This window comes from Sorex araneus, chromosome 1 (assembly GCF_027595985.1).
Source record: "Sorex araneus isolate mSorAra2 chromosome 1, mSorAra2.pri, whole genome shotgun sequence".
NCBI lineage: Eukaryota > Metazoa > Chordata > Mammalia > Eulipotyphla > Soricidae > Sorex > Sorex araneus.
In genome coordinates this window covers 406,428,736-406,446,310 of record NC_073302.1, presented here as the reverse complement: position 1 = coordinate 406,446,310, position 17,575 = coordinate 406,428,736, and the positions used below count along the sequence as shown (strand labels likewise).

Here is a 17,575-nt window from a genome sequence, read left to right as displayed (position 1 = left end):
CCTTTAAATTTTTTTTTCTTTTTGGCACTGATTTACAGGACTGATCATTTACAGTAAATTATAAATATAAATTTTAAATTTATAATTTACAATAAATTTACTATTATTACTTTACCTTCTTTCAGCACCTAGTCCCGGTCCAGAGTGACCCATTCCCTCTATCATCGTTGTAGTGGTCTTTTCCCTGATCTGTCCTACTCCCCCCCCCCCCCCACCTAGTAGCAAGCCTCCTAATAAGGACCAGTTCTCTTGCTCTTTGTTCCTATTGCCTTTGGGATTTTGTTATTCCCTGGCTATGTTTCTCTATATCCTGCATATGAGTGAGATCATTCTGTTTGCTCCTCTCCTTCTGACTCATTTCACCCAGGATGGTAGTCTCCAGAGATCCATCCATGCATGTATCAGCAAACTGCATGACTTATCTTTTCTTATGGCCAAGTAATACTCCATAGCTTCTTCATCGACTCATCTGTTCTTGGGCACTTGGGTTATTACCAGATTCTGGCTGTTGTGAATAGTGGTACAATAAACATAGAAGTGCAGATGTCTTTCTGCGTTGTGCTTTTGCGTCTTCAGGGTATATTACCAGAAATAAAATTGCTGGGTTGTATGGAAGCTCAATTTCTGCCCCCCGCCATTTTTTGAGCAATGTCATATTGTTTTTCCAAAAAGGTTGTACGATCACTGTTCCCACCAGCAGTGAATGAGGATTCCCTCCCCTTCCCCCTGAAAACACACCCACACCAACACTGGTTGATGTTCTTTTTGATATGTGAGGTGATTGATGTCTTGTTACTTTTATTTGTGGTTCCCATATGATTTTTTATATGCCTTTTTGCCATTTTTATTTCTTCTTTGAGAAAATTTCTTTCACCTATTCTCCCCATTTTTTGATGAGACTGGATGGGGATTTTTGTTGTTGTTTTTATTTATTTTTTGGTAAAGTTCTTTTTTAAAAAAATTTCTTTTTTTGGGTCACACCCTTCGATACTCAGGAGTTACTCTTGGGTCAGCAATGAAAAATTACTGTGGCAGTATTCAGGGAACCTTATGGGATGCCGGGATTGAACCAAGTTCAGCCCTACCCACACTGCTATGGCTCCAGCCCTCCCCTTCCCTTTTTTTGGGTAAAGTTCTACCAGTGTGTATGTTTTTCTTTGTTTGTTTTTAATCTTGGATATTAACCCTTTATTGAGTGAGTTGTGGGCAAACAACTTCTCCCAGTCTGTGGCAATCTTTGTATTCTGGTCATTTTTTCCTTCGAGGTGCAGAAGCTTCCTGATTTAGTAGTCCCATTTGTTTATCTTTGCTTTCACTTGCCTTGTCAGTGGCATTTTATCCTCAAAGGTGCCTCGGGCTTCAATGTCATGGAGAATTCTGCCTGTGTATTTTTTTTTTTATCTTATGTTTAGGACTTATATTCATTTTCAGTTAATTTTTATATATGGCATAAGGAAAGGTTCCAGTTCCAGTTGAGCTGCTTTGCATTTTATGAAAGAAGCTCCTTAAGATGATGTGCTTACAATGGGATTAATATTTATGGTGTTGGTGTCTGCTTTTGATTTAAAAAATACAGGCCTAAAGCTAATGACCTATTTGTACTCTGCATTCAGCACCTGCCCACTGAGCTTGGCACTTATAGTTTCATACCTGCTGGCCAGAGTTCCCGGTCTCTTTTCCTTCTGTGCCTCTCCCCTGCCCCAACCAGAGGAAGTACCCCTTAGTTCCGGCCTTGTCACCACTTCTTCATTCCTCAGCTAAGACTCCCTACCAGGTAATGGCTCTTTTCCCCAGTGATTTTTCTCAGTGAGCTGTGTTTCATTCCGTTTTTGTGGGTTCTTTGTGATGCCTCAGACTATCCTGGCTTGCGCCACTCTCTTAGGAAAACCTTTCTTTTTGTTTTCATTTTTAATTTAATTTTACTTTTATAAAGTTGTGCACAATAATTTGTTACATTCACTATTCCAGTACCAGTCCACTACTACCATTACACCTTCCCACCACCATATTTCTAATTTTTCCATCCCAACACCCAAAGCCTGCCCTAAAGCCAAACCTAAGATTTTAAATAGGGTGATACATCTAGAATTAAATTTTTAACCGGATGGTGACTTTCGGGTCAGGAGGCATCTCTGTAGAGTGTTGCTCTCGTCTGAGGTTTATTATGAATCTCTGGATCATGGCTGTTAATGAGTTTATATGGTACCTGTGGCAGTTCAGGGGTTTGACTGCCAGGCGGGAAGAAGCACAAGTAGATGTGGAGAGGTCACCCATTCCCGACTCTGTGTGAGGCTGGAGATTTCATTCACAAGTGCTGCATACCTCGGTTTTTTAGCAGATTCATTCATGGGTGAGGCTCGTCTGAGCCTGAGGAGATTGGCTGTGAGCTTGTCAGCGATTGAGTTCTGGAGTTTATTTGGCTGCTGAGGCCTTGTTGGGGCAGGTACGGTGGACCTGGTTCCTCCAGGTGCCCTGGAAGAGACAGCCTGGCACAGGATCTGGAGGCTTCTCTGTGGCATCTGTTTTTTTTTTTTTTTTTTTTAATTTTGGTTCTGGGGTCACACCTAGTAGTGCTCAGGGCTAACTCCTGGCTTTGTGCTTAAGTATCACTCCTGGTAGATAAGAACATGCTATCTACTGTACTATCCTTCCAGCCCCAGGAAAAACCTCTACTTTAAATTAAAGCTTACTATATACATTTTACATATTGCGTGCTCTCAGGAATTAATTTGTCTTGTTGTATAAGAAATTAATTTGATTAATTTTTGTGTGTCATATAATATCCACTTGAATAAATTCATATTAAAGGATATTTTTAAAAGAAACAAAATAACTGAAAATAGAAGAGTATATTGATATAAAAGTCAGAAAATAGTTTTGTTTGGTCAAGTTTTTTTTTATGACAGAAGAATAGAATTTAATAAGTCCAAATCAAAACAAAATGTATGATTTTCCTGATTTTTATTACAGTAGTTGTAAAATATCTTTACGTATATGATTTACGCTGGTTGGATAAAGCATAATAAACTGGCATTTTAAAAGTGTTTTAAAAGTCATTATTTTTTCCTTTTTAATATAATTTCTAAAACATGTATTTAAAGTTGAGTGAAAAATATGCTACTAAACTGGGTAGTAGTACTCCCTAACATTTTTCTTTTAACTTCCTAACATTTAAAGAAATATAACAACTAAATTTTATCTTGACTCCAGGGAATCCAGTTTCATAATGATGAAATGTTTTCTGCTGATAGTTTTTGGGTCAAGCATGCTTTGTCCATCCTTTTGTTATGGACATACAGATTGCCTTCTGTGTATTAAAACAGAATGATAGTAATAAGTAGAATGTCACCGAAAATTCATTGAGGGTTTATTGTATGTCACAAGCTATTCTGAGACTTTACTTTCATGAACATTTTTTAATCCTCATAATAATCCTGCCATGTAGGTCAGCAGTTGTTTGTTTTACAGAAGAGAAGAGGCACAGAATGATTAATCATGTTGCTCAAACTCACAGGTCTAATAAGTAGCAGAGAAGGGTGATAAATATTTACATGAATATGAGACATGCTTTGAGTTTTTCACATATTTTAAGTTCTGTTGATGTTTCATAGTAATTTATAGTTAGCTTTTTAATAATTTTTTGGTGTTACATCTAACCTTTTATAATTTTTTAGTAAGGAATGCATTCTCCTCTTTTGTTTCATAGGATGAGCAATCTGAAATTTTATACACATTCTGGAATGCAGTTACTCAAGCACTTTCTTCTCAGTTTCATATGGCAACAAGTTGTAAGTATGCTATTAAATTTGCAGTTTTATTGACAATTTTTAAGTTACTTAAAAATTTGATGTCAGGGTTTTTTGCCATATTGGTTTTTAAACATGTTTGGTTTATTTTGTGGGGTCATGGCGTGGTCTCCCAAGCCGTGCTTAGCAGATCCAGAGGTCCCTCCTGGCGATTCTTGATCAACTGAGCTGGCAGATCCATGTAAGGACTGGAAGGTGTGGTGATCCTCGGGTCCTGTGGTGCCAAGGATTACCTGGGTCATCTCAAAGATATTGGGGGTTCCAGGGCTGCAACTGGCAATGCTCAGGGGCCCATATAGTGCCAGGGATTAGTCAAGGGTCAGTCACACGCATAGTAAGGGCCTTAACACCTGCACCATCTTTACACACACCCCGCACCCGTAGTGTTCTTTTGAAATTTTACTTTACAGTTCATTTTTAGACTGTAGCAATAGAATGATTTTTGTATATTGACTTTGTGTCCTAGACACTGTTAACTTATTAGTTCTTATAGTTAGAAATTTGCAAGGATTTTCGGTGTCCATGAGCCTAAGGTCTGCAACGAAATTCAGTTTTCTTTTGCGATATGGCTTGCTTTCATTTTCTTGCCTAATATTGACCAAGACTTGTGGTATGGTGTAGAATGGAGATATTTCTTGCCTTGTTTATAATTTTAGAGACAACATATTCATTCCATCAACCTCGATGGTGATTCTAATTTTAGAACTTTTAAAAAATTTCCCTCCCCATTTCCCCTTTCTGTTGGTTATTGGGTATAATATACATGCCTGGCTGTGATGCTTGCCAGGAGCTGCATGCCAGGTTGTAGTCCTTGGCCTTCGTGCTTGTGGAGGTTTGTACATCTGCAGCCATGTTTGCCAGTGACTGCACTCATAGCTGAGGCACTGAAGTTACAACTGTGGTGTTTCCCAAAGACTGCCTTGGTGTCCACACTTGAGGTCACAGAGGGTTACACTTCTCTGTAGCGCTGGTGCTTGCTGGTGCTTTCACCCCTTGTTGTACTGTTAATACACACCTGACTGTGGTGCAGTCAGAAATCACTCGCTGTGCCAGAGGTCACAGACTGTAAGATTTCTACCTTCAAACATCAGCACAGGGCGTACTACCAGTCTTTCACTCTTGGATGTGGCTTAATTCACACACGTACATCGCAGCCACTGGTGTTGTATGCAGCACATGTAGAGCACTGGGAACTTGAACTCATGACTCTTTGCTTGAAAGGCAGGTGCTGTAAACCACTGCAATATTCTTGTTTAAATAATTATGTTCTTAATCAGATTGAGGAAGGCATTTTCTAGTTTGTTGAGAGTTTTTATGTTGGAAAGCTGTTGATGTTTTTTTTTTTCCTTTAATGTTTTCTTTGTTCTTTATATCTACTTAGATGATCAAATGGTCTAGTCATTTTATCTGTTACCATGATGAATTAATATAGATTGATTTTCAAATGTCGAACCAACCTAGCAGTCTTTTTTTTTTTTTTTTGCTTTTGGGGTCACACCCGGTGATGCATAGGGGTTACTCCTGGCTCATACACTCAGGAATTGCTCCTGGTGGTGCTCAGGGGACCATATGGGATGCTGGGAATCGAACCTGGGTAGGCCGCATGCAAGACAAACAACCTACCCACTGTGCTATCACTCCAGCCCCAACCTAGCAATCTTGGGTAAACCCCATATGATAATATATTATCCTTTTAAAATGTTGTTTAATTTAAATTACTAAAAACAGTATGTACACACATATAAACATATATAAAACCTTAAAAGTTTTTTTTTATCTATGCTTATGTTATATTAATCTCAAGTTTTCTTGTGATTTCTTTCCTTTTTTTTTTTAGTTTTGGATAATACTGACTTAAAATAGATTGGAAGAATTTATTTTATTTTATTTTTTTCTTTCTTTTGTTTTGCCACAGGGTGCATACCCAGTTTTGTCCAGGGCTTACTCCTGACTCAGGGATTACTCGTGGTAGGCTTAGGGGACCATATGTGGTGCCAGGGATTGAACCTGAGTCTGCCACTTGCAAGTCAAATACTCTACCCACTGTACTCTCTCTCTGATCCCTATTTCTATATTTGGTTGAATTCATCAGGGAAGTTATTTCTGTATTTATTTCTTTATTTGGTAGAGTTCATCATGGAAGTTACCTGGGCCTAGATATTTTTTGTGTGGGAAGGGAATTTTGAGCTACAGATTCAGTTTATTTTGTATATGTAGAATGATTTCATATTTTTTTTCCTTGATTGAACTTAACTATTTTATGTCTTTCAAAGAGTTATTTCTATTTCATTAAAATTTTCCAATTTGTTGGCTTTCAGTAGTTTTTACTGTATTCTTTTTATCTTTTGAATATAGAACATGATCGAATGTTCAATATTGTTCCTAATAGCGTTTGCTTTGTCTCTCTTAATTGTGACTAGAGGTTGATAAAATTTATTCATCTTTTCAGAAACCAACATTTGGTTTCCTTGATTTTTCTTTATTTTCTACTTTTTATTGCTTAATTATGCTGCAAATCAAATCCAGAGTCTCATACATAATAGCTATGTGCTATTCAACTGAGCCATATCCCAAATCTCTTTTTTATTTTTAATTATGTTGATTTCTATACATATGTTTATTATTTCTTCTCTTAGCTTTGGGTTTTATTTCTTTGTTTTCTTGTTTAATAAGATTAGCTGTATTCTGATTTAAACATGTCCTTTCTAATTTGAATATTTATGCTATAAGTTTCTTTATAGCAATATTTTAACTGTCCCAATAACATTATTCTAACATACACCAATTTTAAATACAGTGAAATAAATTCAATGCATCTGTAATTTTGTTTCAGTAACTTTTAACAGTTTTTCAACCAACTGAACATTTTGGAGTCTGACATGTTTTCCATTTAAAATTGTGAATTATTTCAGGAACTATTCAGATGTAGTACTGTATAAATAGCCTTTCTGCTGTTGTTTTGTTCCATGTGTGAAAGTAATGAGCCTTTGAGAAAATAATTATCATTATGAATTTTTTTTTAATATTTGAGTTACTATGTTGTAAGTTAACTATGTTGAATGAAATACATGTATCAACATACCAAAAGAAAATACAAGGTTGAAAAATCAATGAAATATAATCATAATTTCAAAACTCATATTAATATCTTGCTGTATCAGTCTGCTTTCAAATGTTTTAAAAGTATATTTTATTTTAAAACTAAAAAACTTGGAGTTGTAGCTGTGTTTTTTATAATGAGAATATCTGAATGATAGTAATATGTTTTTAAAATCTTTAGCATACTTGAAAAATTATAAGCCTTTAAACATTATGCCTTTCAGTATGGTTTACTATTGACTGACCTAGCTCTACTGTTAGTAGAATAGTATAAGGCAAACTTCATTCTGACCGGTCATCCAGAAATTAAGAGACTATATCTAACTCTCGGGAGTAGAATTTGTCACTGGCTTGATCATTTCCGAAATTCTGAGTCTGTTTGAATTTTATCATCATCATGGTCATATTTTTCTACCTTTCTGCATATCTATTAATTTTTAATTACATAGCACACAAATTTTACCTTGTTTAGTTCTGGATACCTTTGTCTTCCTATTATTATTCTTGGATACTGTCAGATTACTTAGAAATACTTATGTGGTTTGAGTTTTGCTCCTAAGATATAATAGCCAAACTTGAACAGTGCTTAGTCTAGGGAGAAATTTTCCCCACTGCTAGAGCAAAACTCTTCTTAGTAGTCTCCCAACTACTCTACAAATTCTGAGGTTTGCCAGCCTCGGTATAGGCAGCAGACCCTCTTGTGAGAGTGACATATGTATCATCGTATGTGTGTTCTCCGATCCTTTTGTGGTTTTCTTTCTAGACTGTCCCTGTTTCCTCCCACGCTTGTGCTGATTCATATTTAGTGAATATTCAGGGGGACCTTCTGCAGATCTCTGCCGCTTTCTCATGTTCCAACTTTCTCCTGTCTGGTACTGGTACTTTGTTCTGTGATCTCTGGTCGCATCTGTCTTCCTCATGTTAGGAACAGTACTGATAGGAGAGTCTTCCCTTTGCTCGTGCTACTGGCTGGACATTCTTGCTCAGAAAGAAAGTGGTGCAGTATAGGGCTCACCTCATTTATTTTCTGTTTCTTCGGGGAGGGGCTTTATCTTTCGTTATATTGACCCCCTCCTCCTCCTATATATTTTTGTTCTGTGGTGTTTTTTGAGGGGGAAAATGTGAGAAAAGAGGGTAATTCTGGTCCATATTATTCCACCTTGACTAGCAGTAAAAGTCCACTATCTAGTTTTAAGAATAATGATTAAAGTACATTTCAAAATATTGTACAGAGGCTGGAGACTGGACAGTAGTTAGGGCACATTCCTAGCTAGTTTGCACCTGAGCCAGATTTCATTCCCAGCACTGCATATCTGAACATCGCCAGGTGCTCCCTGGAGGCCCACTCGAAGTGCTGGGTGTGGCCCGGTGTCCTGGTACCCCAGGTCCTGAGCAGCATTCTTGGCCCTTGCAGTGAACTCTGCTGACTCTTGGCCAAGGATCTCCAGTGGGGTCTCCAGGCCTCCTGAACACCTTGGGAGGCCTTACAAAAATGTTTAGTATCTGTGCTTAAATAAAGTATGGTATTTTATTTGTCATTTATCATCTGCTTTCTTATTTTTCTCAATCAGTTCCATTCCTTTGCAGTCTCCAAAACCTAACTTTATCTTTGGGTCATCAGGACAATATATTGTCCTTTCCCTTTCGCTCTTTGGGTATCAGAGAGTACAGATAACTTTCTTCCTTAAAATTGTCCACTTACCAACAAGGAACCTGTCTGCTTTGCTTATCTTTGTTTTTTTTAGCTAGCTTCATATTTATCTTTTGTCTATTTTGCTTTTTTTTTTTTTTAAATTTGTTTCTCAGACTTGAAAAATCTAAGAAATCTGGAGAACCACTACAGAGGTTTTTTGGGGGTTGTGTTTTCTTTTTTTATTTTTTTTAAATCCCCCTACCCCAGATTTCTATAGTTACTGAACTGACTGCTGACTACCCGGTTGGCTGAGAATAATCTGGGGACCCCAAAATTTCTGAGCACAGCTTGGAACTTTCCCACTCTCTCCACCCCACCCCATACATAGACAGACAGACAGACAGACAGACACACACACACACACACACAGCCTCCAAGATCTTAAAAATATTATTCTTGAAAATAGTTTAACAAGTACATCTTTTAAAATATTCAAAACCCTTTGTGTTAGTCTTTGAAAACCCAGGCAACCCTGGAGAGGAATTCATACAGTTAAGCTACATGATATACATATCTTTTATGCTGGAAATTCAAGTGAATAAAAGGAAAATGCTGAGGAAGATAGACATTCTTCAAGATTTAGAAAGTTTGACTTTAATAAACATGTGGAGATTTTCTGTCTTTTAAAAAATACACATATAAATAGGTATTCCTTAGAAACAGGATAAACAAGGTATGTAATCGTGAGTATGTTCTTAAAATGTAATTTGTTTATTGTTAGACTGCATGTTAAAGGAGAACTTTTGAGATGTTTCTTAGAAATTAGGGTATGACTTTTAAATATCTTCCATAGGTTCTGGGAATTTGTGGCTTTATGTAAAAGGATATATATAATGAAATCAGGTCCTTAAAGAATGTTATTTTGACCAATGTTTCCCAGGTTTTTGGTCCCCTCCACTGCATTTAAGTTATTAGTGTTATTTGAGGAGTCATCATACTTAAATCAAACACCCTGTTTTAAAGTGCCTCTTTGATATGAAGGAATTAAAAAGGTCACCTCAACAGAACCAAAATGTACTTTTACTATATTTGTACTATACATATAAAGGAAAGAATGGAGGCAGACAGGGGGAAGGAGAAGAGAGAAAAGAGGTAACACAAGAAGGGGAAAGAGGAGAAAGAAGGAATGAAGAAACTTATAATACTTTTTAGCATATAATAAAATTTAAAGCTTGCTCAAAAAACAATAATTGGTTTTGAAAACTTGAGAGGAGTCTTTGAGACAACATTAATGTGTAGAAACCCACTGAATACTTACTATCTATAAACAGCAAAGTAGAGAGAGGTTTTTTAAAATCCCATTCTTAACTGTCCTTCACAAATACCAAATACCTAGGAAATAGGTTAGCAAAAGAGGTGGAAGACATAAAGAAAACCATCAATTACCACTAAAAGAAATAAATGATGACACAAATAAATGGAAACATACCCGTTGTTTATAGGTTAGAAGGTTCTTATTGTCAATATGACAGTGCCACCAAAAACACTATACAGATTTTATGCAATCTCTATGAAAATACTCTTGCCGTTATTTAGCAAATCCTTTTCTGCTACATTTTATTTTATTGTTCATCTAATTCATGCTACTGTTTTATGTTTCAGCATCTACATTTTTGAAACAGGCATTTGAAGGAGAATATCCTAAATTATTGCGTCTCTATAATGATTTATGGAAGCGTCTTCAACAATACAGCCAAACTATGCAAGGGAAGTTTAATGCAAGTGGAACTACAGATGTCTATGCTGACCTCCAGCACTTGGAAGATGATACACAGGATATGTTCATACCCAAAAGGCCAGATTATGAGTATGTTTGTTTAACCAGATATCTTTGTTGTCATGCTAAGGATTTTTATTTTTTCACTGATATTTTATTATGAATTATAAATTGGAAATTTCTTTTAAGTATTTGTGATAATTATCTTTTTTTAATTATCTTTAGCAACTGTCAAACTCCGTCCTTACCCTTAAACAACTGTCAAACTTGTCCTTAGTTCAAAAGCCAGATTCTTACCAAAAATCTGGGTTCATTTTTTAAAATTTTTTAATTTTTTTGCTTTTCGGAGTCATGCCTGGTGATGGTCAGGGGTTATTCCTGGCTCTGCACTCAGGAATCACTCCTGGCGGTACTCCGAGTACCATATGGTATACTGGGAATCGAACCTGGGTCGGCTACATGCAAGGCAAATGCCCTACCTGCTGAACTATCGCTCCAGTCCACAAAATCTGTTTTAAGGTCAATAGATGCCAAGAAAAGTTTGGTCGTTATCTTTTCGGGGAATTGAAGGCCTCCAAAGCAGTGCTCTGGGGGACAAGTGCCACTCCCAGAGTGACTTGGCCAACCAGGCGAGCTAGTAACAATGCTCAGGCCTAAGATTCAGTTCTGCTCTGGCCCAGTGGGGCTCCTACTGCCACCTTAGCAGTGTTTGGAGTGCCGTGTGGTGCCTGGAATCCTACTAGGACTTCTAGTACGTGATGCAAGCACTCCTGCCCTCTGAGCTGTGTCCCAGCACCCAATGGAAATTTAACACACCTGTAGTTATTTACTTGCATTATTGTTGATGGAACACTGGAGTGAATGTGATATAAAAGAGATGACATGTTCCATAAGTACAGTAGGAATAAATCTTACACTGACATAGGTTCTCAGTATGATAGCAAAAAGTAATCATCATTATCATCATCATCATCATCATCATCATCATCATCATCATCATCATCATCATCATCATCATCCCGTTGATCGTCGAATTTCTCGAGGGGTCTCAGTAACGTCTCCATTTGTCCTAGCCCTGAGATTTTAGAAGCCTCTCTTTACTCATCCTTCCCAACGATGCCACATTGGAGGTTCTTTCAGGGTCAGGGGAATGAGACCCAGTGTTGTTACTGGTTTGGACATATGAATTCACCATGGGAAGTTTGCGAAGCTCTCCCATGTGGGCAGGAAGCTCTTGGTAGCTAAGTAATAGAGTCAGTATCAGCCCTGAAAATCTCTTCCATCACCCATAAAGTACAATTTGTGTAGCGATTAAATGTCACACTGTAAAACAAGAAAAAGACATTTCAGTAACTTCAGATCAGCCAGCCAAATCAAAAGTATTATTTTTAATTTTCTGTCTAAGCACCAAATTAATATACTTACTTGTAGGATCATATTTTTCATGATGAGACAATCAGGTAGCAGATCTTTTCACTTACATTATGTTGGTTAGATTCATGGTGGTATTTTAATGCTTCTCTTTCCATTTTGTCTCTAAACACTTACAGTACTTAGATATTTGTCTATGGTAGGAATTAAGGGTTTTCACAGGCAAAATAAATGGCATGAAAGTAGCCTGAAAGGATAGAACAGACTATACTGTCTATTAATGGTTAGGTAAACATGAACCTTGAGTAAGAACTAATGAAAGAGTGAACAAGAGAATTGGACCCATATCTCTTGAGCTACAATTATTGAATGTGAAATAGTGTACAGAATATTATTTTTCTGACTTGGTTTTGATTCAAAGTCACACGAATATACTTAAAAATATCTGAAAATGTGCTCAATAAATAATAGTGATTCATCTCAGGAGGCAGAATTTTAATGTTGCATTATATTTAAGATGATTATGTGTTACTTCTAGAGATGAGAGTGCATTTAATTCAATGGAGAGGGGAAAGATTCAAATTTTTTTAAAAGGTGTTTTGACAAATGGGACATATTGATATTTTTTAGACTAGTTTAATTAAGTAGTTGATGGAGAAGTGGAGTTAGAGTTCTTATTGTACGAATTGAAATATCATGAGGGTAGTAAGTACAACTGCAGTGAGTTTTTATGTATTCTTTTGAGAAGGTAAAGAAGGAAAAAAATTGACCTGCTAATTAAGCCAAATTCCATGGAGAATATTTTATTCAATTTTACTGCTTTACTTGCATCTAGTAAGTTTCTGGCAAATTGTGGCAACTAATAGTGTTTATGGGAGGAAAATTGGAGCTAAAAGAGAAGAGAATGTATGGAAAGTTATTTCAAGCATGGAAATCAATTTAGAGGTGTAGCAGTTCAAAATGATGATGCAAATAAGGAAGCTCCTTAGTATATAGCTAAGTTAAAAGGAAACATAAAGTAGAGGTAAAAGTTTATAATAGAGGAAAGGTTCTAGAAAAGTTACCTGTTTTCCCCCCCCCCCCCCCAAAAGTTACCTGTTTTGATACTGTCGTCTCAACAATCCTTGCAGCAGATTTGGAGAACAGAATACTCGAGTATTAGTATCTACAGTTGAGTGTTGAATTTCCTGTAGATTGGAGATCTTTATTGAAATGGGTATATGACAGGAGTAAATGACAGAGGAGAAATTGACATGGTTTAGATTTCAGTAAAGGATTGTTTGATACTAGTTATATTGGTCCCTGTTGTCTCTGAGCCTTTTCTATTAAGAAGTTGCTTTATGGGACCAGAGCAATAGTAAAGCCCAGTAGATAGAGCACTTGCTTTGCACATGGCCAACATAATTTGATCCCCAGTATCCATATGGTCCCCTGAGCCTGCCATGATGATCCTGAGTACAAACCCAGGAGTAACCCCCAAGCACTTCTGGGTGTGAGCCCCCAGCCCCCAAACCAAACCAAAACAAACCAAAAGAAAGTGCTTCAGTTAGCATGTTAAATATACACGTGTCCATCAGACTGTATAGATAGCACTTTTAGTCTTTTTTCACACTAGGAGAAGCCCAACTTTCATATGAATGAAGTAGATCAAATGTCTTCAAGGTTGCCATGTATAATGAAGAATGATTTGTGTTTGTGTTTTTATTTTAAAAAACAGTAAAAACACTGTTGGAAGGATCTCAAATAGATGATTTGAGAAGGCATGGGTTGACTATAGGAATAAGATAGCAGGACTGGAGAGTTAGTGCAGCAGGTTAGGTGCTTGCCTTGCATGCAGCTAACCCTGGTTCAGTCTCTGGTGCCTCATATGGTCCCCAGGGCCCTGCCAGGAATGATCTTGGACATCAGAGGCAGAATAAGCTTCAAGACTGCCAGGTGTGTTACAGTACGAGAGACAGACAGACAGAGCCAGAGAGCCAGAGAGAGAGCCAGAGAGAGAGAGAGAGAGAGACAGACAGAGACAGAGAGACAGAGAGAGACAGAGAGGATGGGAATAATGGCTGTAAACTGACTGTAATTGTTAAAGAGATAATGTAAGACCTATTAATTGTATTGATAAATAAAAATCAGGTGTGGAAAGAGAAAGGAGAAAGAGCTATTTAGTGGACTAATAAGCATTAACTGTGATAAACATTGTAAAACAAATTAGTCTAGAACTGCAGTTGGGATAATATTACATGACTGTAGAACTTTGACAAATGCTTGTTATTTTATCCTTTCTTGCTAAGGGGGGTAAAACTCAGACTTGTATACTTCCCTCACAGACAGTGGGCCTTATGGAGATAGCAGCTATGTGAAAAGGGTTGAATTAATGATAAAGGTCTCTGCAGACTTACCTCAATACATACTCTGATATTATTTAAAAATAAGACTTGTCATGTAAAGGCTTATCCTCATTCGAATTAATAGAGTTTTCCTGTCCTCTTGCTTTCAAGTAACTTACGTACGGCACTCAGTATTGGTTCAGATTGCACTGATGCATAGACCTTAGGTACAAATTAAAGTTTTTAGGAGCCAGAGCAATAATACATCAAGTTGGGCATTTGCCTTGCTTGCAGTGGATTCGGGTTCGATCTCTGGCACCCTATATGGTCATGTTCCTCTGACCCTACCACGAGTAAGCCCTGAGCACTGCCAGGTGTGGCCCAAAAACAAAACAAACAAAATGTTTATGTAGTCCTTAGGAAACATTTATGAAATACATTTATAAATATAGAAATATGTTCTGTATTCAGAGTCATTTTATAAAGCAGCTGTTTTTAAGAAAGGTATTTATAACTTTATCCAGTAGCATTTAGTTTTACATAGTTTAATACTTGATAAATTTTGTTCCACAGTCCAGAAAAGGCTTTGAAAGACTCTCTGCAACCCTATGAAGCAGCTTACTTATCAAAATCCTTGTCGAGACTCTTTGATCCTATCAACTTGGTTTTCCCTCCTGGTGGTCGTAATCCTCCTTCTGCAGATGAACTTGATGGGATCATTAAAACGATAGCAAGGTATGGATTTTTATAGAATGGTGTTCTATAACATGCTTTCCATATTTGTTGGTGATGTATGATAGCAGTGCATTTTTAATTTATCTCTAATTATTCCTGTAATGAGTTTTGCAATTAAATCAAGTTTTGCAGTGAATGAGTGCACATCGAGTAAGTACTTGAGATTCCAATTAATAAAACGATTTAAATGCAGTCTAAAAATAGTTCATTATAATTATTCTTGTCAAGGATGCAAAGTAAACCTAATTTTTTATGCCCTTATAAATTTCTGATATTACGTAGAAAAAGTAAGTATAAGAATAATTTGACAAATGAAAAGCTAAAGGATCAGGCTTAAAGTTTTTTTTATCTTAAATCCGAAGTACATCGTAGTATATACTTGATTATAATCCTCATTGCCTTACTTGTATTTGCTCCTTAAAGCTTTCTGAGTAAATGTGACAGCTCTTATAAATCTCAAAAGAGAAGGTATCCTGGTAGGGGTGCCACCTGAGAGCTTGTAGGCATTATAATTATGCTGTTGCCTTGAGATCTTTTTCAGTGGTTACCAGATTAATTTGAAGTTGAGACTGTTTAACTCCTATCGTAACTGATTGTCACAATAGTAGGTTTGAACATTTACAGATGAACATTTTATGTAGTAAAAATAGTAGTGCAGGATCACAGAATAGAACTCTCTAGATTCCTTTAGACTAAAAATGTGAAGATAGGTGGTAATTCTGAAGTATGTGGAAGTACGACCCAGGAAACAAAAACAATATACAGAAGCATATTTTCAACTGAAAGCATACCTATACACTACCTGAATTGTCCAACATCTTAATCCTATACCTCTCCACAGTTATCTTGACTTTTCAAGGCTACTACTCGATTTTTTTTTTTTACTGTGGTGTCTCTCACTATAGTAGTGACATTACTATAGTCATGACGTACTAGAGTAGTGGCAAAAGCAGTTTGATTCAGCTTGATCTCTTTGAGCAGTTAAACATTGAGCACGTAACAGTGGTCAAAGAGGCGTCTCTCCATTCTTCTATGTGACTTAGTAATGCCACAGTCAGATATAAGCTGGAAAACAAAGCACACTTAAATCATTCTTTTATAGAATTTCAAAATGAACCTTAATAAAATTATGTCACTATAATATAAAATGTCATACTTATAATATTTCTGTCACACATAGCATATACTAGTGCTTTGGAAAGCTTCTTTCCTTCCTTCCATTTTTCTGGGGGGATGGGGAACACATTTTGGGCCCATACCTGGGGGTCTTACTCTTGTTTTTGTGCTCAGCAATGACTCTGGGCAGTGCTCAGAGAATGTTATGTGTTGCCAGGGATCCACTGAGGCCAGCCACATCCAGAGCAAGCTCCCCACCCACGCAATGCACAGGGGTTACTCCTGGCTCTGCACTCAGGAATTACCCCTGGCGGTGCTCAGGGGACCATATGGGATGCTGGGATTCGAACCCGGGTCGGCCGCGTGCAAGGCAAACGCCCTACCCGCTGTGCTATCACTCCAGCCCCAACGCCTACATTTTCTTTTGAAAGAGAATCTGCTTGCTGCCAAGATTTACTCCATTATTTCAGACACAATAGCTATTTTGCTTGCTACCTACCTATAAATAGATTACCATGCAATTTCAGTTTGGGGGTTTGAAGCCATACCTGGGGGTGATCAGGGGCTCCTTTCAGCTTGGTGCTCAGCGATCACTCCTAACAGTGCTCAGGAGATCAGATGATACTGGGAATTGAACCCAGCTCTCCAGCATTCAGAGCACATACTACACCCTGTTGAGTCATCTCTCCGGCCCCCGTGCAGTTTTAAACTCCTAGTACTCTTTCCATTGCATGTTTTTATTTTGGTGGGGGAAGGAGCCTCTAAGAAGTGCTAACATAACCTGGAGGTTCCACTGCCAGTGATACATGGCCAAACCATGATGGACCCTTGAGTACTTAGACCAGCACTCCTTTATTCCTGGGGTAGGGACTACCGACTTAGCAACTTGGATGGTGCTAACGATCCCCAGGGCTATATCCAGTGATGTTTGATGAGAGCGTAGAAGAACATGTGGTGCTAGAGATCAAACTTATATCCTGATAGATGCAAGACATGCACTACTGAATATCTCCTGGACCTTCCTTGGTCTTCTATAAATTTTCATTTTTCAATATTCTATTTCTTAGGATAAAAGTCCTTCTGCTTTTGAAGACCTATTTATGTTTCCCCTTTAAATTTTCTTAATTCTCTTCATTCATACTGAATTTTATATTTGTAGGTTTTACCTATTTCTTGTAAACTCCAAATTATAGGGGCATGGAATTTTAAAAAAAGCTTTATTAATGACAAGGAAGATATGATTATTACCACAATGAGAGCCAAGTACAAAATAAAACTTAATGCTATATATTTTAGATGTCAGAGTTGGAAGCTCATTTATGCATATAAGAATATGCACATTATATTGTATTAAATGATTTGCATTTATTTACATAGGTTAAAACAATATAGCAATCAATCATCACAGATTGACTTTTATTGATTTATTTTCTGATAATTCCATTTGCCAGTCCTTTAAGTTTGTTGGAGCAAGCAACATGAAATAATTTGTTACATGCCTGCTAACTGGGCAGGCTGGGACCGGGGGAAAACTGGAGACATTGGTGGTGGGATTGGTGTTAGAACATTGTAGGCCTAAAACAACTGTATTCTGAAAAAGTTTGTAAATCACAGTGTTTTAATAAAAATAAATTTTAAAAATAAAATAAATTTGGCTTTTATAAATTTTGGAGGAGTGTCAGTCCATATGTTCCAACTAATTCAGTGTTAAAAC

The 17,575-nt window shown here is 37.1% G+C and overlaps 1 protein-coding gene across 1 annotated transcript in view; it reads left to right on the top strand.

Annotated features, from left to right (window-relative positions):
- Window positions 1-17,575, top strand: part of COG5 (component of oligomeric golgi complex 5) — a 230,955-nt gene that overhangs the window by 152,041 nt on the left and 61,339 nt on the right. The window contains exons 11-13 of the mRNA XM_004602261.3: window positions 3,707-3,788; window positions 10,201-10,405; window positions 14,584-14,745. Coding sequence (XP_004602318.2) covers window positions 3,707-3,788; window positions 10,201-10,405; window positions 14,584-14,745 — 449 coding nt within the window. The remainder of the gene's footprint in view (window positions 1-3,706; window positions 3,789-10,200; window positions 10,406-14,583; window positions 14,746-17,575) is intronic.